This window comes from Ostrinia furnacalis, unplaced genomic scaffold, assembly GCF_004193835.3.
Source record: "Ostrinia furnacalis isolate ACB-3 unplaced genomic scaffold, ASM419383v2 OfSCF4587, whole genome shotgun sequence".
Taxonomy (NCBI): domain Eukaryota; kingdom Metazoa; phylum Arthropoda; class Insecta; order Lepidoptera; family Crambidae; genus Ostrinia; species Ostrinia furnacalis.
The window spans coordinates 23,230-49,818 of NW_021134826.1; the positions used below are offsets into that span (position 1 = coordinate 23,230).

Consider the following 26,589-nt stretch of genomic DNA (forward strand, 5'->3'; position numbering starts at 1 on the left):
CCGATCATACTAATCTTACTTGTCGGAAGAATATCTACATTTCTTATTTATATTTCATAAGAGAGAACTTAGAAATCTGATTTCTTAAAATATGAGAAAAAATAAAATGCAACATTACTGCAGTACCTAAGGTAGATGTCATAATTTTCGACGACGGAGGGGTCAGAGGAGGCGACTACAAACGATAGTCGCCTCCTCTGACCCCTCCGTCTAACGATAGATAATTCGACCCATCTCTAATGTCAAGTAATAAAATAAATTAGTAATTATAAAAAAGCTTTAAAAAAACCAGCTTTTATTTAAATGCTCTAACTAAAAATTAGCTCCATCATAAAACCACATCCTGTATATCATCCAAGACTAGAGTACTTGTTAAAACAAGTTAAAAGCTTCTAATAATACATTTTACTCTTTCAAACCAAGCACTTACCACTCTCGGCGCGATCTGCTTCTGCACCCTCAACAGAATCTCTTCATCGTCCAGAACGTGCCGCCTCAACCGCTCCACGTCAATATTGCAGTTGACACACCTCAATACCACCCGCGGGACTGCGCTTGACGACGGTGTAGAATAGTGCTTGGCCGCTCTGTCGGCTTTTTGCCAGCAAGGGTGGCATATGTAGTGGGAGGCACGGACCTAAAATCGTATTAGACTTTGATTTTACTGACTTCTGGGTAGGGAAGGTGGACTGATCACATCGTAAAGGTAGCAGGAAGGCGCTGGACGCAGGCCGCTACCAACCGGGCAATATGAAAAGCTGTTCAGTCCTTGTAAAAATATTGGCGGGTATTCTCACATTTGCTTCGCCAACTTTATTATCCTACCATCGTCCAATGGTCGGAGCAAGTCCCACTTGCCCGGCGACGCTCATCGCGCACACCCGTGTGTCGCGCACGCTTAGCGAGTCTACGAGTGACGTTCACTCCCTCAAAAGACCGTGTCTTTTGCTATAATTCGCGTGTAGCCGTGCTCCGCGTACCATCATCATCATCAGCATCAGCTCCGAGCATACTCTGGCAGTGCTCCACCGCCCAGAACGCCGTGCGTCTGCAGGTTGGCTTCCGTCCGTGGCGAGGGTCGATTTTAAGGTTGGTGAAGCTCAGATTACCTGTCTCTGTGTTGCGAGGACTGATCTACCTTTCATCAATTTTCTATTACAAAAAACCTATACAGTCCACTTTCAAATCAAATTCCCTGAACCAGCGTAATAAACGCAATTTTCAGTGCAACATACGCACAAAAGCATTGGGGGAGGCCTTTGTTCTGAGGAGTACTCTACGTCCACTAGGTGGACCGACGATCTGGTGAAGGTCGCGGGAAGTGCCTGGATGCGGGCAGCGCAAGACCGATCGTTATGGACATCCTTGGGGGAGGCCTTTGTCCAGCAGTGGACGGAATTTGGCTGAAACGTACATACCTTCATCAACATCTTCCTGCTACCTTTACCCCCTAGAATGGTCCGGTGATGGAGTGGACCGACGATCTGGTGGCAGGAAGTAACATGGATGCGGGCAGCGCAGGACCAGTGGTTATGGAAATCCTTGGGGGAGAATGATCCGTTGTCCCTCCATCAGAATGGTCCGTTGTCCCTCCCCCAGAATGGTCCGTTGTCCCTCCCCCAGAATGGTCCGTTGTCCCTCCCCCCGAATGGTCCGTTGTCCCTCCCCCCGAATGGTCCGTTGTCCCTCCCCCCAAATGGTCCATTGTCCCTCCCCCAGAATGGTCCGTTGTCCCTCCCCCAGAATGGTCCGTTGTCCCTCCCCCAGAATGGTCCGTTGTCCCTCCCCCAGAATGGTCCGTTGTCCCTCCCCCAGAATGGTCCGTTGTCCCTCCCCCAGAATGGTCCGTTGTCCCTCCCCCAGAATGGTCTATTGCCCCCCCTTCAGGATACTGGGCTACCGATTCAAAAATGATAGTTGTTGTACTCACTCATGAGCTATGATGCTAAAGAGATCTCATCCATTCATGACTCAAGTATTAAAAGATACATGTAGCAGGGAAGCGCTGGACGCAGGCCGCTACCAATCGATCAACATGGAAAGCATTGGGGGAGGCCTATGTTCAGCAGTGGACGTCCTATGGCTGAAATGATGATGATGAAAAGATACTTGCCTGTTCAGGTTGAAGCCGCTCCAAAATCATGTTCTTAATACGAACATGGTGCTGAGTGTCAGTCCTTAGCGCTAGAAGCTGGTGCGATCTAGTTTTGGCCGCGAATTGCTTGTGGCAGAAGACGCATTCTTTGCCTACTGAGGATGCATTGGTCACTGCTTCGGGCACATCGGGCCAAGAAGATGTGTATATGGAGTTGTCGGGCTCCTGGAATTTGATGTCTTTTGTGAATCAAATATGAAAGAATTAGGTCAAAAAATGAAAAACAAATAATGGCGTTATTACAAAAAACTTAAACAGACGTTAGACACGTGTTTATTCAATTTAAACAAGTCATAGTCACTGTCATTTATTAGGGTTCCGTAGCCAAAATGGCAAAAACGGAACCCTTATAGTTTCGTCATGTCCGTCTGTCCGTCTGTCCGTCTGTCCGTCTGTCACAGCCGATTTACTCGGAAACTATAAGTACTACAGTGATGAAATTTGATGGGAATATGTGTTGTATGAACCGCTACAAAATTATGACACTAAATAGTAAAAAAAAGAATTGGGGGTGGGGCCCCCCATACATGTAACTGAGGGATGAAAATTTTTTTTCGATGTACATACCCGTGTGGGGTATCAATGGAAAGGTCTTTTAAAATGATATAAAGTTTTCTAAAAAACATTTTTCTTAAAGTGAACGGTTTTTGAGATATCAGCTCTCAAAGTCGTAAAAAGGGGTTAGTCCCAACGGCCCCGGTGGATCTGCCCCGTCAACGGGGTGGATGGGAAAAAGTGTTTCAACGTCCCCGGTAGTCATAGTCTTAGCGTTCAACGGGGTGGTTGGAACACATCAAGTGTCAACCACCCCGGTATATCGTTTAACGGGGCGGATGGATCAAATCAAGTTTCAACCACCCCGGTATTTCACTAATCGTGGCGGATGACACAGATCTAAAAGGTTCCACCTCGGTATTGCATACCGAAAATAAAACCTGTTAATAAAATAAAAAATAATAATATGTAAATAATAATCAGTTTTATTTAACAGTCATTGTTTAAAAAATCTTCAGCATAAAAAAGTAAGTTTAATTGTCACAAAATATTATGGTCATAAACTTAAAGATTACTTTTAGAATCACAGATGCGCAATTGCATTAATCAGTCAATATTAATAACACTCTAATAGTCTAATGTGATAAAAAGTAACTCTAAAACTCCTCACTAACAAATAGTAACAAGGAAATCTAAAATTGTTACAAAATACAGTGTGAGTCACGTTAAAGTGTACATATGAAAATAGATAAAACTAAACCTATTTTTATCGACAAAAAAGAGGTAAAAAAAATTTTGAGAATTTTTTGTTTAGTTTCTTATAGAATTTTTTTTCTTCCAATTACTTATTGTAAAGAAAACGTAATAACTTTTAAACTAAGCGGTATATTCTGATAAAATAAAAACAGTAATAATGCTTAATAACAGGCGATACTAAAAAAATACTTCAAATACACAAAAAAGGCCAACAAATAATAAAAAATGATACATTTTGAAATAAATCTGCTTTTAAATTCGTGTTTTTTTGGTTATTTGATAAATTTCTCCAAAAAATGCCTCTATAACCGGTGGTTTTTATTACTTTGTATTATTCTCTATCGTATTACCTTTGTAAAACCAAAAATGGCATGTCTATATCCCTATCACAACATTTGCTATGATCGTGACCCGTTTTTTTTACAGAGTTCTTACTATTAAAAAATTGATTTTGAGGCAAATGAGGCAGTACAGTACACTTGACAAAATCAAATTTTTAACGGTTGATGGTACATAGCTGCCCAGAGCCCTGACGATGGAAAAAGCAAGCTTTTCCGCAAATGCTCAGTCAGTGGTTACGAGACGAGTTTATTCCAATCTGGTGCGTATTTGGAGAGAGACACCGGACTACTAATATGCTTGAGGCATGGCATGGCACAAAAAGCTTAATAAAAAAAAAAAAAAGCAACCGAATATCATAGAGTTGTTAAACACACTGCTCAGCGACGCCTCCTATTATGAAGTGATTTCAAAACAAGTAGAAAATCTGTCAGCATCTCAACAGTGTAAACGTTTACAGGAGTCTTATTATTAATTTCGCATCTGTGATTCTAAAAGTAATCTTTAAGTTTATGACCATAATATTTTGTGACAGTTAAACTTACTTTTATTGTTAATCAACAACTGATTAATGTAACTAAATAAATAAAATAAATAAATAAATATCCTTAGACATAGACATTTACACTGCGCTTCTAGTCCCAAACTAAGCAAAGCTTGTACCATGGGTACTAGACAACGGATATAAACATACTTAAATACTTTTTTTTTGTAAATATGTTACGGTTAATGTGATAAATTGAAAGTTATTAATAATAATTGGTTATTATGAATAATTATCGACAGTCGCGGTAAAAGTGATAAATGAATCACATTTAACAGTGATTATTTAATAATTCAAGCATAGTACTAACAAATTTCATAAAAGAGAACAACATCTTGTGTACGTGCTCGTGTACAGCCAAATTTTTGAACGTTTTGATATCATATATTAATATAATTTGGCATAATGAGTTTGGAGTGTTTCTTGCATAATATTACTTTTCCATGATGCCTATAACATAATGTTTTGATTTAAAGTGAAAAATAGGTTAAGGTGCGGCGGGGGTGGCCCTTGGGCCACCCCTAAGCCGCCTATTTAGTTTTATACACACATAAATGACCTCATATTAATCACATTTACCAAATCATGCGGTAATCTATAATATAAAAATGAATCGCAAAATGTGTTGGTAAGCGCATAACTCAACAACGCCTGGACCAATTTTACCAATTCTTTTTTTTAAATGTTTGTTGAAGTCCAAGGATGGTTTTTACAGCGAGAAAAGTTTGAATAATTTCCGGGTAAACCCTAAAAAACTCGAAACTTCACCTCTAAGGGTTTTAAAACGGGGTCCACGCGTACGAAGTCGCGGGCGGCCGCTAGTTATTAATAATAACCGGTGATTATTCATAATTTTCACATTTATCACTTTGACCGTAACAAATACATACTTATTATACGTAGAAACTAACCCCTACACACCCAGTCCAATACAAACAAATAAAAAATACGTATCTATGATTCTTAAATAATAATATTTTGTAACAATTTTAGAGTTACTTTTTATCACATTAGACTATTAGTGTGTTATAAATATTGACTGATTAATGCAATTGCGCATCTGTGATTCTAAACGTAATCTATAGGTTTATGACCATAATATTTTGTGACAATTAAACTTACTTTTATGCTGAAGATTTTTTAAACAGTGTTAAATAAAACTGATTATTATTTACATATTATTATTTTTTATTTTATTAACAGGTTTTATTTTCGGTATGCAATACCGAGGTGGAACCTTTTAGATCTGTGTCATCCGCCACGATTAGTGAAATACCGGGGTGGTTGAAACTTGATTTGATCCATCCGCCCCGTTAAACGATATACCGGGGTGGTTGACACTTGATGTGTTCCAACCACCCCGTTGAACGCTAAGACTATGACTACCGGGGACGTTGAAACACTTTTTCCCATCCGCCCCGTTGACGGGGCAGATCCACCGGGGCCGTTGGGACTAACCCGTAAAAAGTATGTCCCCCCCCCTCTATTTTTATAACTACGGGGTATAAAATTCTAAAAAAAATAGAGGTGATGCATGCTAATTAACTCTTTCAACGATTTTTGGTTTGATCAAAGTATCTCTTATAGTTTTTGAGATAGGTTGATTAAATTGACATAATAAGTTTATTATATTTGCTGCTACGGAACCCTTTGTGCGCGAGCCCGACTCGCACTTGGCCGGTTTTTTCCATAAACAATTAACAAGTGTTCAATACCCGTCCAACTTTTTGTAATAAGCCCCATATACTTTTAAGCTGGACATACCCTATCTCCAAAAATTTACCGTGTGTGTAATATCTCGTTAAAATGTTAATGTACACAGCCTGTTTTTGGATGTAATCAGTTCAACTGTTCTAAGCATGAATAACTCTTAGGCTGAGTTGCACCACCTAACTTTAACACTAACTATAACGATAACCGATGTTTTTTGTATGGAGTTTGACAGACTTTTGACGTTTGTCAAAGTTAAAATAAGATGGTGGAACCCAGCCTTAGAGCTGTAGTTGTCATGACAACGGATTATCTGCTGTTACAAATTACAAGACAATATACACATAGCATAATTGTGTTATTATATTTCGATAAAAGCTAGTGGGTAACACACTTTATTATTTACTTTTACAAATTAATAATAAAATTATTTCCTCTTGTGACAGCAAAACAATCCGTCGTCATGACAACTACAGCTCTACGATTACGAGATTTCGTACTTGGGGATCAGTTTCATTGACCAATAAATGTCCAGCTTTGAAAAGGTGTATATTTGAATAATAAAGAATATGTTTACTAACGGTTGCATCCTTTTCTTGAGTGCAGCCAAGAGTCCGTTCTTCGTCCGTATCCGTCACCACTGAGCCACTAGCGGAACCACACACCGCGTCTACCTACGCAAAACGTAGATTCTATCATTTTCGTCGTTAAAGTCCGTATCCGTAATGATAAATCCCCTTTGAATAGAATGTTAATCAATACAATGCCCTGTCTAGGTCCAATAATGTTAATGTTGATATTTTTTTCCTTAGTTTACGTAAATACAAGTCCACATGCTTGGACAAATCTCACCGATTTGAACAAGCATAGGGACTTCTTTACACCACATTAAATATTTTCAGTTTTTAACCCCTAATTGCTGTTGCTTTAGTCTCTAACGCATGATGTTTTCACCTATAATTAAGTTTGCATTTAACAAGTGTCAATTTTATAGTTACTTTTGTGAAGCCTCAATGTAACCTTGTTGGTGTTCAAATAAATAAAGGGCGTGGTCACACAGCAAGTCCGAATTTATAAAATCTAGGCGCGCAGTAGCGTGACAAGCCAAGTTCAAGTAACAGAACTGGCGAGCAGCACCGCGTGTAATACGAGTGTAGGATATGAGTGCGAAACGGAACGTAAAGATGTGTGAAAGTGAAGGAAGAGTGGGAGTGTGACGTACGACGACGTGTAGACGAACGACGATTGTTTATAAATTACAATTTTTATTATTTTCTATCTTGGGCAAATGAATACGTGGGAATTAGAACCGCATTTCAATTCCTACAAATTGGGGGCTCGTATCTACAGTCTAATTTTTTAGAAATCAGCAGAAATGTCATCAAATATGGCCAACTGACATAAAAATATTTTTAGTCTGTGAACTAGTGATGCGACAAAACCTCTCGTTAATCGCGAAGTGAAATGTTGTAGTACTTGCGTATCATCGCCGGGTGATCGTCAAAATACTAAAAATATGCAACAAAGTCGCAACATTGAATGTGAACTGATTATGAAATTTACGAGAACAGGAAACAAACTGTATGCACAGATGTAATCAAAAAGCACACTGGACAGTAAAACAATCAATGATATCCGTAAAGTTATTAAACTTCTGTTGCTTGCTGTTGCTTGCTGCGTGATTGGTGGATTTTGACATATCTGTCAATGTCATGTCAAAAATAACCAATCATGCAGCATTTGGACCTCGCGTCTACGTATTGCCATCTGGCGGATTTTTCAATCGCGAAAACCCTCATTGAAAGAAGTTTTTTTATTTTCTTAAAAATAAACAATGGAACAATACGTAAGCATAATTGCATAAAAAAGTAACATAATTTCGTTTAAATAAAACCGACTAAAAATTAAACTGACTCCGAAAAAGTAAACACTAAAAGTAGAAAAATAAATTTACGTTATCTCCAATATTGTCGAAGTTATCGCTGGAAAACTAAACAAAGTATCGTATATTTTTTATTTAAAATTAATCAGTAATCGAAATAAGTGAATACTTAAAATAATATCGATTAAATTTACAGATTATTGTCTATGACTCACAGGTTACGGCACTGATGTGTCAGAGACAAGTCATAGACAATATGGAGATAACACATGATTTTAAACGTCAAGTCAATTTGACAATGTCACAAATTTTCATCGTCCACGTATTTTGCTAAAATAATTTGTTTCAAAGATTGATTTCAAACTTGTATAAACGTGAAAATAAAGTTGGTTTCATGGGCTTGTTAAATAATGTGTATGATATTATGAACACGTAAGTGATTATGGTGTAATTGTGTATGAAAGTGTTTGTTTACATCTCTGCTGGATTCTAAAAAATCAAGGTATAACTCTCGACTTTCACCAAAGAGATGAAGAAATTATAAAAACCGGGTGGAAAAATATTCCCAAAACAATATCTCTTATACTATATCTAATACTGGGAATCATCGGCACAAAATTGTAAATATTTTTTTGTTAATGACAATTTTTAATTTTGAATCCGTTGCTTCTTTTTCAGTATTGCGTTCAGACGCTACTTTATTTTAAAATACACTCGCGAGCAAAACTATGGAATCACTTACATGAAGTTGTTTCCACGCGAACTTGTGTACTAACGAATTTGTTATTAACAAAAAAAGTGGCACCATTTTAAAGATTAAACTTTTATCTTTAAATTGATACCAAATTAATTTAAATCACACCGGTATTTAAAAAGATATCCCGGCTGATGTGAAGAAGTAACGAAAAAGACATGTATGAACTGTTTGATACGTCGCGAGTTGCGGCCTATTTACCCCCTATAAAAGCACGCGTTTTCGAATTTTTGCTTTCACACGTTGATTCATACACATCTCCGCTTCTTTTGACACTTTACCTGGGATTCTACACCTTCAGAAGCAGCACAAATCGTTGCACTATTGCAAGAAAGGCTCAGCCAGCGGGCTGTCGCACGTCAGCGCCACATAAGCCAGTCCTGGGTTTCGAAAGTTTCAAGACGCTTTCGGGAGACTAGTGGCTTTATCCCGAGACCAAGTTCTGAACAGCGCCGGTGCACATCGCAGAGGGAAGGCCGTTTTTTCATGTCAATCTCTCTATGAAATCGTCATTTGACTGGATTCGATGTCCATCAAGAGCTCAGAAATGTTCGTAAGATAGCTGTTAGCGAGTGGACAGTTCGTCTGAGATATAAGCAATAGAATTTGACTCCAAAAAGGCCTGCCACAGGCTCGAAACTGACGGCAGGTAACCGATAAGCACCCTTTCAATTTGCTCGTACACATCTCGATGGGAAGGCGAGTAATGGAAGCGAGTTCTGTTCTCCGATGAATGCAGTCGAAGAGGTCGGGTTTATAGGCGGCCTGAGGAGCGATTTGTGCAGTGCTGGTTCGCTGAAACAGTGGCTTATGGGGGTGGCTTGCTCGACTTAACATCGAGATGTGTACGAGCAAATTGAAAGCGTGCTTATCGGTGACCTGCCGTCAGTTTCGAGCCTGTGGCAGGCCTTTTTGGAGTTAAATTCTATTGCTTATGTCTTAGACAAACTGTCTACTCGCTAACAGCTATCCTTCGAACATTTCTGAGCTCTTACTGGACGTCGATTCCAGTCAAATGACGATTTCATAGAGAGGTTGACATGAAAAAACGGTCTTCCCTCTGCGATGTGCGCCGGCGCTGTTCAGAACTTAGTCTCGGGATAAAGCCACCAGTCTCCCGAAAGCGTCTTAAAACTTTCGAAACCCAGGACTGGCTTATGTGGCGCTGACGTGCGACAGCCCGCTGGCTGAGCCCTTCTTGCAATAGTGCAACGATTTGTGCTGCTTCTGAAGGTGTAGAATCCCAGGTAAAGTGTCAAAAGAAGCGGAGATGTGTATGAATCAACGTGTGAAAGCAAAAATCCGAAAACGCGTGCTTTTATAGGGGGTAAATAGGCCGCAACTCGCGACGTATCAAACAGTTCATACATGTCTTTTTCGTTACTTCTTCACATCAGCCGGGATATCTTTTTAAATACCGGTGTGATTTAAATTAATTTGGTATCAATTTAAAGATAAAAGTTTAATCTTTAAAATGGTGCCACTTTTTTTGTTCCCAACCAATTCGTTAGTACACAAGATCGCGTGGAAACAACTTCATGTAAGTGATTCCATAGTTTTGCTCGCGAGTGTAATATTTTTTAGTACTTTTATAATACCGTTTGCCCCACAAGTGGGGGAAAGTGGAGCATTTTTGTTAATACATTCCCAGTTGCCCCCAGTGGGGGTAAAACTAGTGGGGGCAGCTGGGAATAACGCGGGGAGAAGACCACACGATTTGTGAGGATTATTTTGGTCAACACATTTATCTGCAAGATACGTTCGAGGGTAGTTGAGACAAAAAGTTTAGAAGACTTGCGAAGTGTCTCTTTTCAAATAGAGAAAAACCTTTTAACTTTTGCTACCAAATATTACATTTACAGTTATATCGGATAGTTTATAAACGAGTAGGTCTAGGATACGCGCCACTACAAACTTTTATCGATTTTGCACGATAAGACCATACATTTATCGTCTATAATCGTCGATAAGATTGATTTTTTTTTATTATGATTATTAAAAATGACATGTTAATTGTAACAAATAGAATCAATAATGTATTTTTGTAAATTCGTCGCTTGCCTCTCTAACTGACGTAACTGACATTGAGCAAAATTTTCAGGCGATTAGACAGATCGATTGGTCTTGCAAAATTGATTAAGATGGTGTAGATAACTCAGTTTCGAGAAAAATGGCAGATTCGTCAGTTAGAGAGGCAAGCGACGAATTGTTCAACGCAATTTATGTATTTTAGAATTTTGAATTATCATGGCGAGCATCCTAAACCGACAGGAATCGTTTAATATTTTGATGAAACTAAAGTTAATTTCATGTACAGACGACAGCACATCATACTATACATTTTCGTTTCAAATTCGCCCTTATCGCAACTACGTAAGATACCACAGTGTTTACGCTGACATGCTATCGGCTGTACTTATTAAAAAAGAAGGATATTTTATTGTACCCTCGCTAGTTCATGTTATAAAGTAAACTTCCCATGAGTTCACTTACCTTTTTCGCCGTTTCTTCGAGAGGGTTGTTCTCCTGTCCTGCTGCGGTTAATGCTTCTTTCTTCTTTCTACTCCTCGGTCCTACTTTTTCAGTCTCTTTCGCTTCTGTTTCTTCGATCCTCGTCACTGGGTCAGGCTCGATTTCATCCGTGTCACCTGTGACAACAAAAAAGTTCAATTATAATGAGTTTTGAGAATCTCTTTTGAGGTGCGCCCACATTGTAATACCATGATCATCATCGTCAGGTCCTTTAGTTTTCACTGCAGGAGCACGACACGACCCTCTAATGTCCAGAGGCTAATGGAGGATTTGGCCCATTCTGGGACTGGGTAGTCAATGCGAAAAAACGCTCAACGGTTGGAATGTGCAGGTGTCAAAATGTCCATACGGACCGGCTGTTAGTGTGGCAGAAAGTATGAACGTCGAAATGAGCAATGGTTAAAATGATCTAAAGTTAAAATGTCTTCGGGTTTATTTGAACAAGCGTCTTATTGTATAATAGCTAACGTGAACACGTGTTTAAATGCATCAAGGTAAAAATGTCCAAAAAAACTTTATTGACTAGACTACAAGAACATTGAACATTTTGACATTTAATTTTATTAATTTATTCATGAGCACAATATATCAGTTGATCATTTTATCTATCACACCTTTTGTTGTACTTGTATTTTGTGATGTGTACCATTTGTCACTAAACCATTGTAACCATGGTAACAATGTACATTTGGCACTGGGACTTTTTGACGTTCATACTTTCTGCCACACTAACAGCCGGTCCGTATGGACATTTTGACACCTGCACATTCCAACCGTTGAGCGTTTTTTCGCATTGACTACCCAGTCCCTGAATGATTTGGCTTACCCTCCCCACGCTGGCCAGACGAGTTTGGGAGGCCTGATGCCTTTAATCCACGTTCGTAAGTGACCTTTGGTAACCAGATACGAACATGGATTTATTTTCTTGCTTGATATCCATTTACGAGAATGGAATTTACTTGTCGTTTTTGTAAAACCATGTTTCATAACCAGCTACGAAAATGGTTTACGTTTTCTCTGTTCTTATCTGGTTATTAATTAATAAACATTTTATCCACTTTCGTAGCTGAGTTTCATAACCTGGATATATCAACTTTTCAGGACATTTCATAACTACATGACCCAATAATTTTATTTTAATATTTTTAGTTAAATAACATATAAAAGCCCTTTATTTTGATACCCCACTCGATAGGTTTTGACAAAAAACAAAAATTTTTTTGAAGACATTATGGCGCCCTTTAGGGATTTATCCGCCGTTTTGATTTTTTTCAATTTGAATATAGCCAATGTAATTTTCACGATTAACACGAATCTAATGACACCTCTCACGCTAAAATCAGTCACGCCGTTTAGGCTGTAGGCCGTGCTAAAGAAATATACATACATACATAACATACACTCGAAAAATATAACCCTCCTTCTGGCGCAGTCGGGTAAAAAGGAGTCAAGTGTACAGTAAACGCCACATCAAGCTTCCCCAAAATTTAAATTTCACGCCCTCTTTTCACATCTACCTTTAGTTTCTATGATCTGTGTGACTCACCAACTCCTCCGTCGCTGATGTCATCGTGTACGTTAAGCTCCAAGTCCTCAGGGGTCTCGGAGCGAACTTCTTCTGTCTTTTTCTTGCTGTTCACCTTTTTTGCTTTTAGTTTTTTCTTCGATTTCACCTTTTTCTTCTTCTCTTTTGCAGTCTGAAATATAAGAGGAAATAAAATTGGTTCATTTGTTGGCTGTAGGCAAAATACTGTTATTTTTGTGTGTTCTCCCCCGATTGAGATTTCTTAGAACATCCTATATATAATAGTTCTTGTAACGCACAAAGGCGAGTGAGCTTTATTTATTTATTTATTTAAAGACTTTATTGCACACACATAATAATGTTCCGTACAAAAAGGCGAGCTTAATGCCATAAGTCATTCTCTACCAGCTGACCTTGAGCAGAACAGAGATATTGAGATTATTACTTGTGTGTGTACATGTACATGCACATACATCGTTATGTCTCTCAAAGTATCTTTATCACTCCAAAATTTTGCAAAAACGAACAATAGTGAGCCACCACACATGTAAAGCTCACTCGCCTTCGTGAATTGCAACAACTATGTACCTTTTTAGTGGTTAAAGTATAGTCGATGTCATTTACTTTCTGCAAATAAGATTTCGAAAGCACTTTTACACTTTTTATATTAAGTGTTATAAGTGACATAAGTATACTAAGTGAAATAAGTGGCATAAATATAAACAAGACTTGCATCGGCGGCGCGTCCTGTATCTCTTTTACTAACAAAGTTTAATACCGTATTCACAAACGATGCTTGCTTATGTGAAGCAGCAAATCGAACGCACAGCGTTGAATAGAGCTATGATTGGTTTGTGTGTTACCCTATGCGTCCACGCGCACTGTGAGACCTCATAGTAATGTTTGTGAATACGGGCGTTACTCTCTTTGGAATTTCTTTGAAACATCCTACCTTTTTGGTGGTCTTCTTTTTCCCTGTGTTCTGGTCTTCATCATTTTCCACGTGCACGTTGTAAGCCTGGACTTTTAGCTTGCTGTGGAGCTTTATGTATCTCCTCCTCTTTTACAAACAGAGTTTACTCTGTTTTGCGACTTTCTTTTCAACTTCTTACCTTTTTAGTGAACTCAGTAACGTAACTTCGAACTCCTTCTACGTTCTTCTGATTAATTTCGTTGCGAGTCCAATGACAGTTTAACTTTCCCCCGGGACAAACTTGGCCTTCACTGGTTGGGTTATTGGCGGTCAAGCTGTAGATCCTGGCTACACAGGAGTTGCAGCGGTGGGATCGAGACGTGGGAATAATCCCGTAATCCGCCAGTGTGACAAGGCCCTAAAAGTTTGTAGTTTGTGGGGAGTCTTACAGATACTTACAAATGTTGATGGCCTCAACTAATTTGTTGCGTGACCTAACTTGTATGCGTTCTAGTTTTTTGCTGTAAGCATGCGTTCAGCTAAATCAGTGGTTCTTAACCGGTGGTCCGTGGACCACTGGTGGTCCCTGGAGGCATTCCAAGTGGTCCGCGAAGACGTCGTAATAAACAAGTGACGTGACGTGATGAGTCGAGTAAACACAACGCAAATGGCGCACAGTGGGCGAGAAATCGACCTCCCCTTTTAAAAGATTTAGAAAAAAAAAGTGGTCCCTGACAAGATAGAAATTTGGTAAAATGGTCTCTCGTGACTTAAAGGTTAAGAACCACTGAGCTAAATAAATGATTAATTCCCAACCTTTTTAGTGGTCTTCTTCTTCTTAGTATTATTGTCCTCATCATCTTCTACGTGCACGTTGTATGCCTGGACTTCAGGCTCGCTGTGCGGGGCTTCATGTATCTCCTCTTCCTTTAGAGGCTTCACTTCATCTCCGTTCTAAAAAGAGTACAAAATAAAGTTAACAATATAAAAGAAGATTGGTTTGGACGGTTTTGGACATCGTCAGAAAAAAAAATTGATGATTGTCATATTTGGTACCTAACATCTATACTAATATTATAAATGCGAAAGTAACTCTGTCTGTCTGTCTTGCTTTCACGCCTAAACTACTGAACCGATTTTGATGAAATAGAGATAGTTTGAGTCCCGGGAAAGGACATACGATAGTTTTTATCCCAGTTTTTGAAACAGGTAAGCGCGCAATAAAGTTTTTCTGTGACAGACAAATTTCCACGCGGGCGAAGCCGCGGGCGGAAAGCTAGCATAAATATAAATCAAATGTATTCGATATCGAGTGCGTCAAAAATGTCTATGAAGATTTTAGTTCTTGAAAGTATCCGCTAGGGGCGCTGTGCTTCTGTGTGTAATAAGCGAAGTAAGTAAAATAAGTGTAGTAAGTATAGTGTGTAGTCTGCAGAAAGTATAATAAGTGAAGTAAGTATACTAAGTAAAATAAGTGGCATAAGTATTAAGTGACATAAGTATACTAAGTGAATTAAATGACAAGTACACTAAGTGAATTAAGCGACATAAGTACAGCATCAACCCACCTCGTAAATCACCAGCTCGTCGTGCTCCTCTTTAACGTGCGTCTCGTCGGGCCAGCCGAACGCGACGCCCGCGGCCGTCTGCAGACGCGGCGCACGCGCCAGCGACAGGCGGGAGGGGGGGTCGTTCTGAAAGGGGGGGGGGGGGTCATGACGTTATAAAATAAATAAATAAATATCCTTGGACACTTTATCACTGCGCTTCTAAAGCCTGATCCGTGAGCACGTAGAATTTTGTCCAATGACCGTAATTATGTTGCTGTCGCGCTCGCACACTCACTGCGGGCGCCCGTCGCACAGTCGCGACAGCAATATAATTACGCGCGAGCAATAAGGATGGGTAGCTTGGGGTCATTGGACAAAATTCTACGTGCTCACGAACCAAGCTTTAGTCCCAAACTAAGCAAAGCTTGTACTATGGGTACTAGACAACGGATATAAACATACTTAAATACTTTTTTTTGTAAATACATACTTATTATACATAGAAAACACCTGAAAACACCCAGTCCAATACAAACAAACATGTTCATGCACACAAATGTTTGTACTGTGCAGGAATCGAACCCGCAACCTCCGGAATAGTAGTCAGTTTCGAACCACTGCACCAAACGGCCGAATAATTTGTCGGCCGTTTGGTGTAGTGGTTCAGAACGGACTACTATGAGAAGAGGTCCCGGTTTCGATACCCGACCGGCCAGAAATTGAAATGATGAATTTTAATTTCTATGACTCAAAGTGGAATAGGACCCTTTTCTTCTTCTTTTGGACTTGCGATTTTTTTCGCCACTGAAGGCACACTGTTCCGCCAATTTTGGACCCTTCTCAGTGGGTACTGTAGATAAAATTTGTCTCGAGCGCATACGTCACAGCCCAGTCAGCGGTGGGGGCAGGTCGTGGTGTGTGCGTAGGCGAGCCAAATAACAATCCTATAGCGAAGATAACTGTGTACAATACACTCAGTGGAGATACCTGGTGGCACTGCTGCAGCAGTTCGGAGTAGGAGCGCTTGACGAGCGCCTTGAACTCCCCGAAGCGACGGAGCAGCGCTCGGCATTCCCAGCAGACTCGAACACAGACCGATGAGAAGTCGTACACCTGCGGATATCGTGTGTTGAAAGGCAAGAATCAAATGTTTATTTATTTATTTAATAGGACAACCAACAAGACATACACTGGAAGACAATCAATATTTACAACGTATTTAACTTAATCTAAGTGCTGCCTTAATTATAGGTTGCCACGGCATGCAATATTGAAGGATAGTGCTACCCAATATTGATGAAACAATCGCTGGCCGTAACAGCGTATTACACTTGAAAATTTTCGACGGGTTCATCATCATTTCAGTCACAGACGCTCACTGCTGAACATAGGCCTCTCCCAATGACTTCCACATCGCACAGTTGGTAGCATTAGCATTTTCATTTTCTACTAAATATCGAAGGTACTATTTGAATTTAATTGGTAGAAATATTCATTATCACGATTTTGCTCGTAATTCAATTCTAAATCAAAAACACTGAGTGATGTCGGATCCTTACTGTTCCAAGTACATTTTGTGATAAGAAAAATAGTATACTTACAGGGATTTCATTTAAAATTTGAGAATACAAGTGATACGATCCCGTTTCACCAATAAAGTACAAGTTTCGGCCCGTACACAGGCATGCAGTGCACAAGTCATCCATTATGAGTTTTTACAGCTTTAGGCTTTTAAACACAACCAATATTTCACTCAAGAAACATTTATTTTCAATATATTTATTGATTTTTAAATGTTTTCACACAAATTCCCAACAAAGCGTCATTTTGTCAAATTTGAGTTTGACAGCGACATTTTTATTTTTTTAAAGGTTACATTTTTTAAATCCATCCTGGCCTGGAATCGCGTTCGTTGGCCGAACTGAAAATGAAACAACTTTTTTTCAATAAACAGATTTTTTTTTAAACTAAGGCAAACTTAACTCTAAACAAAATAAAAACATAAACTTATTTTACTCAAAAATGAAAATGTGTCCGTGAGGCAAAGAGGCGAGGATGCTGGCAGCATTTCCTCGCTGAATGGCAATACTAAGCCTTTGTGCAAGGAAAGAGCCAGCATTTATTTAGATTTTCCGAAATTTTAATTAATTTAGGGGAAATGGTCCGAAACAATAATTTAGCATTCGGTCCCCAAGGTCCGAAGGTCTCGACACCGACACTTTTTTTTACCCGATTGCGCCAGAAGGAGGTTTATACTTTTACTAGCTTTTCCCGCGTGAAATTACAACAGGTGAACTCAATTTCGTTATCCATTTTACCCTGTTATTCGGATTTATAAACACGAAATGGTTGGTTGCATGGTTTCATCAAAATTCGTTCAGTCGTTTTTGCATTAAAGAGTAACTAAACATCCATTCCATTCTTACGAACTTTCAAATTATTATCATTACATAGTTTAGAACAAAGTCGCTTTCCGTTGTCTGTCCCTATGTATGCTTCAAGTATCTTGAAAATTACGCAGCGGATTTAGATGCGGTTTTTTTTAATAGGAGGAAGCAAGGTTTCTGTAAGTATAATCCATTGTACCTGTGCGAAGTAGGGGCGGGTCGCTAGTTTCTTTATAATATTAGTGAAAAGCAGTATTATTTTATAGAAATATTTTCTTGAAGATTTCTGATTTTATACAATACTTCCTAAAGGTTTTCTTATGGAATTGATGAAAAAAAAATAGTAATCGAAATAAATCTGCATTTTTAATAAATGCAGATTTATTTCGATTACTATTTTTTATCATAAATAAACCTATTTATTTATTTATTTCTAACATCACTTAAAATCTAGAATACTAAATAGTAGTAACCGCGTTCCCATCATCTTTGTTTTTCTTCTTAGTTTTCTTCCTCTTCTTTTTATTTGGGTCTTTCTGCGCGTTTTGTTTGTACATGTCATTGTATTTCAACAGCCTCTTATACATTTTGAGCAGTTGTTTAGCGTCTTTCGTAAGTTCTTTCGCCATTGAAGACTGTTCTTCTGTGTTTTTGTCGACTCCATTCGTATCTTCTTCAATTTCGTCACTTTTCTTTTGAATTTCTTCACTATTTTGTGAATCTTTCGCGTTTTCTTCACCGCCATTTTGAGTTTCTGCATCGTCTTTTTCAACTATTTCTGAAGCTGCATCTTTATCGATCTTTTCTACTATTTCTGGAACCGGATCCACGTATTTAGTTGAGCCTTCTAGCATGTTATAATGTTCTATTGAGCCTTCTACTGGCGGCAGAGCCTTTTCAACAATTTCTTTTTCTTTCACTTCTTGAATCTCCGCTTCTTTCTTCTTACTTTCTAGCAACTTCTTTTTCAAATCTCTATTTTTCTTCCTCATCGCGTTAAAAATGCTGGAAGTACTGAGCACTTTCTTGACTTTATTGCTGTCCAAATACCTATCTTTCCACGACACGTTTTCTAGTTCTTTAATACTCTCTTCTTCCGCGATACGCTTCTCATGTTGTCTTATTTCTTCTTCTGTCACTACATCCTCTCTTTCTATTTCATCTATTCTAGCAGAAAGCGCCTCAATCTCTTCTGCAGTCGGTTCTTTTGACAACACAGTGCCTTCAACTTCGTAGCACGACGAATCGTCTGATAATTCCATTATTTCGCACACGTCATCATAATCATCATCTTCTAAAGATATTTTTACTTCATCTTCTTCTATTTTTATTACTTCGTTCATTTCTACTTGTTCTACTTCGTTCTTTTCTTTGCTGACGTCATCTTCATCGACTTTAATCACTTCGTTTGTCTTTACTTGTGTTTCTTCCTCTTTTTCTTCAGTGTAAAAGTTTTGATCACCGCTTTCCCGAAAATCCTGCTTGGATTTCTTAGATTTTTTGCTTTTAGCTTTTTTTTCTTTCTTTTTCTTCTTTTTTACGGCTACCTTGTCAATCTCGTCGTCAGATATGCAAACTACTTCTGGTTTTAGTTCCACTGCTTCTATGTCAGTACTGTCTTTGTCTGAGAGTTCTCCTTCCGACAATTTCTCACCTTCTTTCTTAGTTGTTTCATTATCATCATTCTCATTATTATCTTGTGTATTTTCTTTTGAAGGACTATCACTAGTAACCGGCGTAGTGACTTCAACTGTAATTTTCAAAGTTTTTCCATGAGCATTCAACTCTGAAGTCACTTGTCTAGTTTGAGTATCTTCATCATTACCCTTTTCCGTATTACTTGCATCTGCTTTAGTAATCGTATCGGGTTTGGACAGATCAGTAGACCTCGAATCAGATTCTGCGACTAAAACAGCACTGCTTTGGGACTCGTCATTCTCATGTGTTATAACAGGAATATCGTCGATCGAAGCTATGTCCAAATTACTTTCATTTGTGCCCAAAGCCTCTTCAGTTGGTTTAACAGTTTCTAACATTTTATCATCTGATATCGTGTCTTGACTCTCAGTATCTATATTTATGATACTTTCTTCTTGAATTTTAAGGGAAGAAGTTTCTTCATCAACTGGTTTCACAGTATTTTTATCTTGAATTTCAACTAAAGAATCTTTGCTTGCACTTTTTGAAACCGGTACTTCGGGTTTCTCTTTGGCAGTATTGTTTTTGCTTTTGTCTTTCTCTGGACTGCTTTTAGACGCCTCGCTTGCTTCGGACTCGCTCTCCGAACTGCTTTCCGAGTCCTCCGATTCAGAACTAGACAACTTATCAAAGTTCTTTCTATCTAGGTCTTCTAGCAGATCCATTTTCTCCGAATCCGACAACTGCAGCGTAATCTCATCATGATCACTGTCTTGGTTTTTATTTTTGTTTTTCTTATCTTTTTTCTTTTTCTCTTTCGTCTTAGCTTCTTTCTCTTTGCTCTTTTTGCTTACTTCTTTGACATTTACTTGTTTTTCTTTACGTTTCTCTATAACTTCTGTGCTTGTAGCTGGAGTTGAATCCTCTTTAGGTTTGTTGCTTTCATTGTTACTATTTTGATCTTTTTCGTTACTTTCAGAGTTGGGGACGCAGACAACGATTTTGCTTCGGTTCAGTTTTATTTTCCTGGTGGTTTTGACTTGCGGGACCGTGATGATGAGGTCGTTGATCCGCTTGGTGACCGAAGTCGTGTTCTGAGTATCCTCCGATGGCGATTCGGGCTCTGTAGGCTTTGGCGTGGCTTTCTCTGGAATGGTAAAGGTTTTTGTGATAAGAATAATGTCAATTCACAATGATCTACCAGCTTTTGCTCGAGAAACAGAAAACTTATAAATAGAAGATACGGGACTATTCCACCGCTGCAACTCCTGTGTAGCCACAGCTTATCCGCCAATAAACCAACCAGTGAAGGTCAAGTTTGTCCCGGGGGAAGGTTAAACTGTCATTGGTTGGACCCATAACGATTTTAATCAAAAGAATCCAAATTCCAAACCCTCCATTGCAAAGTAGACGACAGCAAAGGAGCTAAGTCTCCCCTCCGATTCATTTGTTTCAGCCAAATGACATCCACTGCCTGGACAAAGGCCTCCCACTCTGGGGGGGACCAGATCATTCTGAGGGGGGACCAGATCATTCTGAGGGGGGACCAGATCATTCTGAGGGGGGATCAGACCATTCTGGGGGGCATACCATTGGGGGGGGGGCAGACTATTCTGAGGGGAGGGGGACCGGACCATTCTTTCGTCCTGTGCTGTGCTCACCTTTCAGCTGTTCCACGTCTGGCTTTTCATCCTCGCTGCTGATCTCCACAACTTCAGCGGCCTCCTCCTTGATCTCCACCTCGTTGTCTGACGAGTGACACTGTGAGTGCGGCACGTGACACCCGCGACTAACGCCCGTATTCACTAACATTACTATGAGGTCTCACAGTGCGCGTGGACGCACAGGGTGACACACGATCCAATCACAGAGCTCTATTCAACGCTGTGCCACAGAATAAGTAATAGTACAGGTACAGAAGGATTACTCCGCAAGACGATTTAAATAAATGCGAGTCTTGCTACGACGCGATACAGTGGAATTCAGCTCGCACAGCACTAAGCCTACAATTTTATTCACCTACAAGTTTTGTCTCTTTCTATCGCGTGCCTCTGAACTCTTCTAACGCTGTTAGGGTTGCTGTCTAGTAGTGTCTAGTAAAATAATAATTATAGCCTGACCAGGAACATAAAAACCCTGGCATAGAGGCGCTTCAATTGCATTTGATAGTGCAACACTGAGTACAGTCGTACCTGTGTTAAATTAATAGGCTAACTTTATGTATCAGGATTCAGGATTACGGGCTAATTTGATATTTTCATAAATTAATGAAAAAATATTATTATAGGTAACCTGATTTAAATAAATTAAATGAAACCATCAATCGAGCTAGTAGATTTAATTTATTATTCATCAATAATCAAATTCAGAACTTGAATATTCAACTGCAATGTCTGCTCATGAACGCTTCAAACTCGGTACTTCTTTCCCAATCCCATAAAATTCAACACTTAGAAAGTGACAAAATTTTTAAAATAGGTAGTTGAAACAAACCACAGCTAATTTTCATAGTGGACTGTACTATACGATAAACATGTCAGTCAATTTGACAACCTTTGTCGGAAACATTATTCAATGAAAATATTGTCCGAACCCTTAGTATTTCTCTTCGACAAATACTTTAACACATTGTGAACCACTTTTCTTTCACGACTATAAAAATATTTTAGCAATTTAATTCATAAAACCAATTGCGCACATTTAAAATAAAGTTTGTTTACACTTTGACAGCAATAGACTGACATGCAAGGTGACATGTCAATGAAGTTTTCAGTTACTGTTGCCATTAAAAGAAATTAGTACCATTAGTTTTCCGCAACATGGCGAGGGTTTTTATGTTCCTGGTCAGGCTATAATCTACTTATTTGTAATGAGGTACGTATGTAGGTAAGTACGCATTGATTATGGAAAATCTTGGGAGAGGCCTTTGTCCAGCAGTGGACGTCATTTTTGGCTGTAACGAACGAACGCATTCTGAGCAGTAGTCATGGTAGGTTAGGTTCCTATACTATCCTAAAAATTATTGATTACCTACATGGCCAACATACCTTTCAGCATCTTTGGGAAGCGAAAAAAAAGATAAATCCGGTAGATTTATTTTCGAATTGAAACACCCGAACGCCGCACAATAATATTTCTTTCCCTTTATGTCCATTTTTAAATAATACTTCGATCATAGAATTAGGTACTACAACTCACGCCAGCGTCCTGACGGGCGCGCGCGTGACACTCGACTGATATAATACCCGCCGGCGGGGCGCTTCGCTGTAGGTAATTATCGGATGTACCGCGCGGAGTGAGCCAGGCCTGGCTGTGCGTTCGATTTTCTGCTTCACTTAAGCAAGCGTCGTTTGTGAATACGGACGTTAGATTACTAACTGAAGAGCTATCAACTGAGTTACTTACTAGCTGCTGATTTCCTCTGTAGCTCGCGCCGTAGCTTAGGTAGCTCTTGAAATGGGTGTCGCATAAACATGAACTAGTTCACGAGTTAACAACTGAGTTACTAGCTGATGGTCTTAGCTCTTGTGCTCACCTTTCAGCTGTTCCACGTCGGGCTTTTCATCCTCGCTGCTGATCTCCACAACTTCAGCGGCCTCCTCCTTGATCTCCACCTCGTTGTCTGACGAGTGACACTGTGAGTGCGGCACGTGACAGCCGCGACTAACGCCCGTATTCACAAACATTACTATGAGGTCTCACAGTGCGCGTGGACGCACAGGGTGACATACGAACCAATCACAGAGCTCTATTATCAACTGACGCCCGTATTCACAAATGAAGCAGCAAATCGAACGCACAGCTTTGAATAGAGCTAATATCGTATATTACCCGGTACGTCCACGCGCACTGTGAGACCTCATAATAATGTTTGTGAATAAGGGCATGAGTTACTTACTAGCTGCTGGTTTCCTCTGTAGCTCGCGCCGTAGCTTAGGTAGCTCTTGCATTGGGTGTCACATAAACATGAACTAGTTCACGAATCACGAGCTATCAACTGAGTTACTTACTAGCTGCTGGTTTCCTCTGTAGCTCGCGCCGTAGCTTAGGTAGCTCTTGCATTGGGTGTCACATAAACGTGAACTAGTTCACGAGCTATCAACTGAGTTACTTATTAGCTGCTGGTTTCCTCTGTAGCTCGCGGCGTAGCTTAGATAGCTCTTGCATTGGGTGTCACATTAACATGAACTAGTTCACGAGTTAACAACTGAGTTACTAGCTGATGGTCTTAGCTCTTGTGCTCACCTTTCAGCTGTTCCACGTCGGGCTTTTCATCCTCGCTGCTGATCTCCACGACCTCAGCTGCCTCCTCCTTGATCTCCACCTCGTTGTCTGACGAGTGGTCGCTGGCGGTCGTCGGCTCCAGTGCTTGCTCTGGAGTACATGAAACAAGGAAATATCATTATTAAAAAAAAACGAAAATCATAAATTTTAATTAATGCGATGAAGCACCTGATGTCGTGCCCTGAGTGCCCGAGCAACTGCACTCAGGAGGATTTGATGAATGCTGCTGACAGTGCCACTCTTGTGGCGGAGTTTTGGGCTGACACTGTTCAGGTTTGTTGTTGACACGAAAAGAAGATTAATGGCTTTTTCGACTAAGCATGGAGATAAACAGTACTCGTTAAAAGCTGCTGAAACTGAGCGCATGTAGCCCAAGCAAGTTCTTGCTTTTTTGCTCTCACAAAACTGTGAACTAACTCACGAGCTATCAACTGTGCTACTTCCTCGCTGCCTGTTCCTGCTGCAGCTGAGCTCTTATAGCTCTAGCTCGCGTCTGTAGCTCCAACAGCTCTAAAATTTGAACTAGCTCAAGAACTATCAACTGAGCTACTTACTCACTGCTTATTCTTGCTGTAACTGAGCTTGTATAGCTCTAGCTCGCGTCTGTAGCTCCAACAGCTCTAAAATTTGAACTAGCTCAAGAACTATCTGAGCTACTTCCTCGCTGCCTGTTCCTGCTGCAGCTGAGCTCGTATAGCTCTAGCTCGCGTCTGTAGCTCCAACAGCTCTAAAATTTGAACTAGCTCAAGAACTATCTGAGCTACTTACTTACTGCTTATTCTTGCTGTAACTGAGCTTGTATAGCTCTAGCTCGGACCTGTAGCACTATCAGCTGAAAAATGTGAGCTAGTCCAAGAACTATCAACTGAGTTATTTACTCGCTGCCTGTTCCTGCTGCAGCTGAGCTCGTATAGCTCTAGCTCGCGCCTGCACAGTGAGCCCGGCGCGCGACTTTTATTACTAGCTCACGAATTATCGACTGAGCTACTTACTAGCTGCTGGTTTCCTCTGTAGCTCGCCTATAGGTAGCTCTTGCATTGGATGTTTTACAAAAATGTGAAGTGTGAACTAGTTCACAAGCTATCAACTGAGCTGCTTACTGGCTGCCTGTTCTTTCTGTAGCTGAGCTCGTATAGCTCTAGGTCGCGCTTGTAGCTCCAAAATTTGAACTAGTTCACGAGCTACTTACTGGCTGCCTGCTCCTGCTGCAGCTGAGCTCTAATAGCTCTAGCTCGCGCCTGTAGCTCCAATAACTCGAGCACAGTGAGCCCGGCGCGCGACGCCCGCGTCTTAAGTAACTAACTGAAGAGCTATCAACTGAGTTACTGAGTTGGTTCCCTCTCGCGCCTGTAGCTTAATAGGTAGCTCTTGTATTGGATGTGGCATATACCTAGTCATAAGTGCCACTTGTGGTCTAAACTGAATAAATATTTTTGATTTTGATTTTTGATGTCGCAAAAATGTGAACTAGTTCACGAGCTACTTACTGGCTGCCTGTTCCTGCTGCAGCTGAGCTCTTATAGCTTCTTTAACTCGCGCCTGTAGCTCCATCAGCTCCAAAATATGAACTAGTTCACGAGCTATCAACTGAGCTACTTACTCGCTGCCTGCTCCTGCTGTAGCTGAGCTCTAATAGCTCTAGCTCGCGCCTGTAGCTCCAATAGCTCGAGCACCGTGAGCCCGGCGCGTGACGCCCGCGACTTGTCAGCGTCTGCTGTGTTCGCTGGCTCGGGATTGTCTTTGGACTTCTTCTTCTTGGGCTTGGTTTTGGAGTCGCGGCGGTGGCGTTTGTGCTGGGAAAATTAATTTATAAATTTTAATAATTACTGGGTAATGTTTGTCATCATTCCACTTTTAGACTTTTTTTTATGCAATACAAGGCAGGCATATGACCGCAATCGCACCTGGTGTTAAGTGAGATGCAGTCTAGGATGGTACATATCTGCCCTGTAAGTGCCTATTTACTCTCGCCTTTAGAAGGCCCGGATTATAGTGCTCAGGAAAGACAGCAACAGGAGAATTCCAGTCCCTAGCTGTTCGCATAGCTTGACTTTCTCTGTCCAGATCATTTAGATGGTGGATTGACGACATCAAAGCCATAGCACGTAGTACAGAAGAATAGCCAATAGTAGAGAGAAATAGCAGCAGTTGGAGGTCTTTGTCAAATAAGTGTTTTGTGTAGTGTTATTATTACCATTCTGTTACTTGAACTTGGCTTGATACCCTACCGTGTGTCTAGATAAAAATGACATAATGTAATACTGTAATGCTACTTAATAAAACATACAAGAAAAAGTCAACATACCTTTTTACTCTTTTTGCTCGATTCACTTAGTATCCCATCATCCGATGATATGCTGTCCAAAGATATCGTCTCCAAGCGCTCCGGAGACTCGCTCGACGACTCTGTATCAGACGGTGGCTCAGCCCCGTCCAGGATCGCACAAAGGCGCTTTGAACTTATACCTAGGAGCTGAAAATCAAAATTACTTATTGACCAATCACAACCATTTTTTTTAAACATTCATATTTATCTATGTAAAAAGAACTGATAACTGCAATAATATGAGGTTGATATGAACTACAAATGGGTCTGAACTCTCAAAGAGTCGCGAGAGACTAGTATTTAACAAGAAAAAGTCAAATTGCAATTTAGATAACCCTTGTTACCAATGTAGTATTAAGATCCTATTTTATAGACTAGAAAAAGGTTTTAGACGTACCTCTTCGGTGCAGAGCTCTTGCAAATTGTCTTTAGAGATATTCCGCACGCACTCCGGAGCCATCGTCTTCAGATCCTTGTGTTTCAGAATGGAAAACACTTGGTGCATCAGCTCCACTCTGTCGTGGATGTAATAAGTTAAATCGTACTCGTCTACGCGCCGGCTAAACGACGTGGAAGCCTCCGGCTTCTCTTCTTTTACTTTATGCCTTTTAAATCGCTTCATTTTGCTTAATTTCACAAATAAATTACAATATATTATCACAAGCCTGCAAGTTTGTTTTTTGATAACCTACTAAATCAAAAAAGTATAGATTTCGGCTAAACGTGTTGAAAAACGTTACCATCATAAATTGGTCGCATAATGAGTGTCATTAATGACATTACTGACAGATAAATGAAT

At 39.9% G+C, this 26,589-nt stretch overlaps 2 protein-coding genes across 6 annotated transcripts in view; both read right to left on the minus strand.

Moving 5' to 3' along the window:
- LOC114359681 (zinc finger protein 37) overlaps positions 1 to 16,989 on the minus strand; it is a 29,259-nt gene extending 12,270 nt beyond the window's left edge. The window contains exons 1-9 of one of the 3 annotated variants that reach the window (XM_028314156.1): positions 16,757 to 16,989; positions 16,143 to 16,268; positions 15,174 to 15,299; positions 14,422 to 14,559; positions 12,714 to 12,864; positions 11,129 to 11,283; positions 6,581 to 6,673; positions 2,114 to 2,320; positions 431 to 637 (exon numbers count right to left, since the gene is read on the minus strand). In XM_028314156.1, the coding sequence (XP_028169957.1) occupies positions 431 to 637; positions 2,114 to 2,320; positions 6,581 to 6,673; positions 11,129 to 11,283; positions 12,714 to 12,864; positions 14,422 to 14,559; positions 15,174 to 15,299; positions 16,143 to 16,268; positions 16,757 to 16,861 (1,308 nt within the window). In that variant the 5' untranslated portion in view covers positions 16,862 to 16,989. Of the gene's footprint in view, positions 1 to 430; positions 638 to 2,113; positions 2,321 to 6,580; positions 6,674 to 11,124; positions 11,284 to 12,713; positions 12,865 to 14,421; positions 14,560 to 15,173; positions 15,300 to 16,142; positions 16,269 to 16,756 lie in introns of all 3 variants that reach the window. The other 2 variants (XM_028314157.1, XM_028314158.1) reach the window with 2 other exon arrangements.
- Positions 16,990 to 17,944: 955 nt separating this feature from the next.
- Positions 17,945 to 26,505, minus strand: LOC114359680 (DNA ligase 1). 3 transcript variants are annotated; one of them, XM_028314154.1, is made up of 6 exons: positions 26,188 to 26,505; positions 25,770 to 25,937; positions 25,065 to 25,257; positions 23,505 to 23,554; positions 22,716 to 22,794; positions 17,945 to 20,327 (listed from the first exon to the last, which is right to left on the minus strand). In XM_028314154.1, exons 1-6 carry the CDS (start codon positions 26,410 to 26,412, stop codon positions 18,001 to 18,003), a joined length of 3,042 nt encoding a protein of 1,013 aa, XP_028169955.1. In that variant the 5' UTR covers positions 26,413 to 26,505; the 3' UTR covers positions 17,945 to 18,000. The 3 variants fall into 3 exon arrangements, with proteins under 3 accessions (XP_028169955.1, XP_028169956.1, XP_028169953.1); XM_028314155.1 differs by having other exon boundaries at positions 22,716 to 22,788; positions 23,499 to 23,554; XM_028314152.1 differs by lacking the exon at positions 22,716 to 22,794 and having other exon boundaries at positions 17,946 to 20,327; positions 23,426 to 23,554.
- Between the last annotated feature and the right edge of the window lie 84 nt (positions 26,506 to 26,589).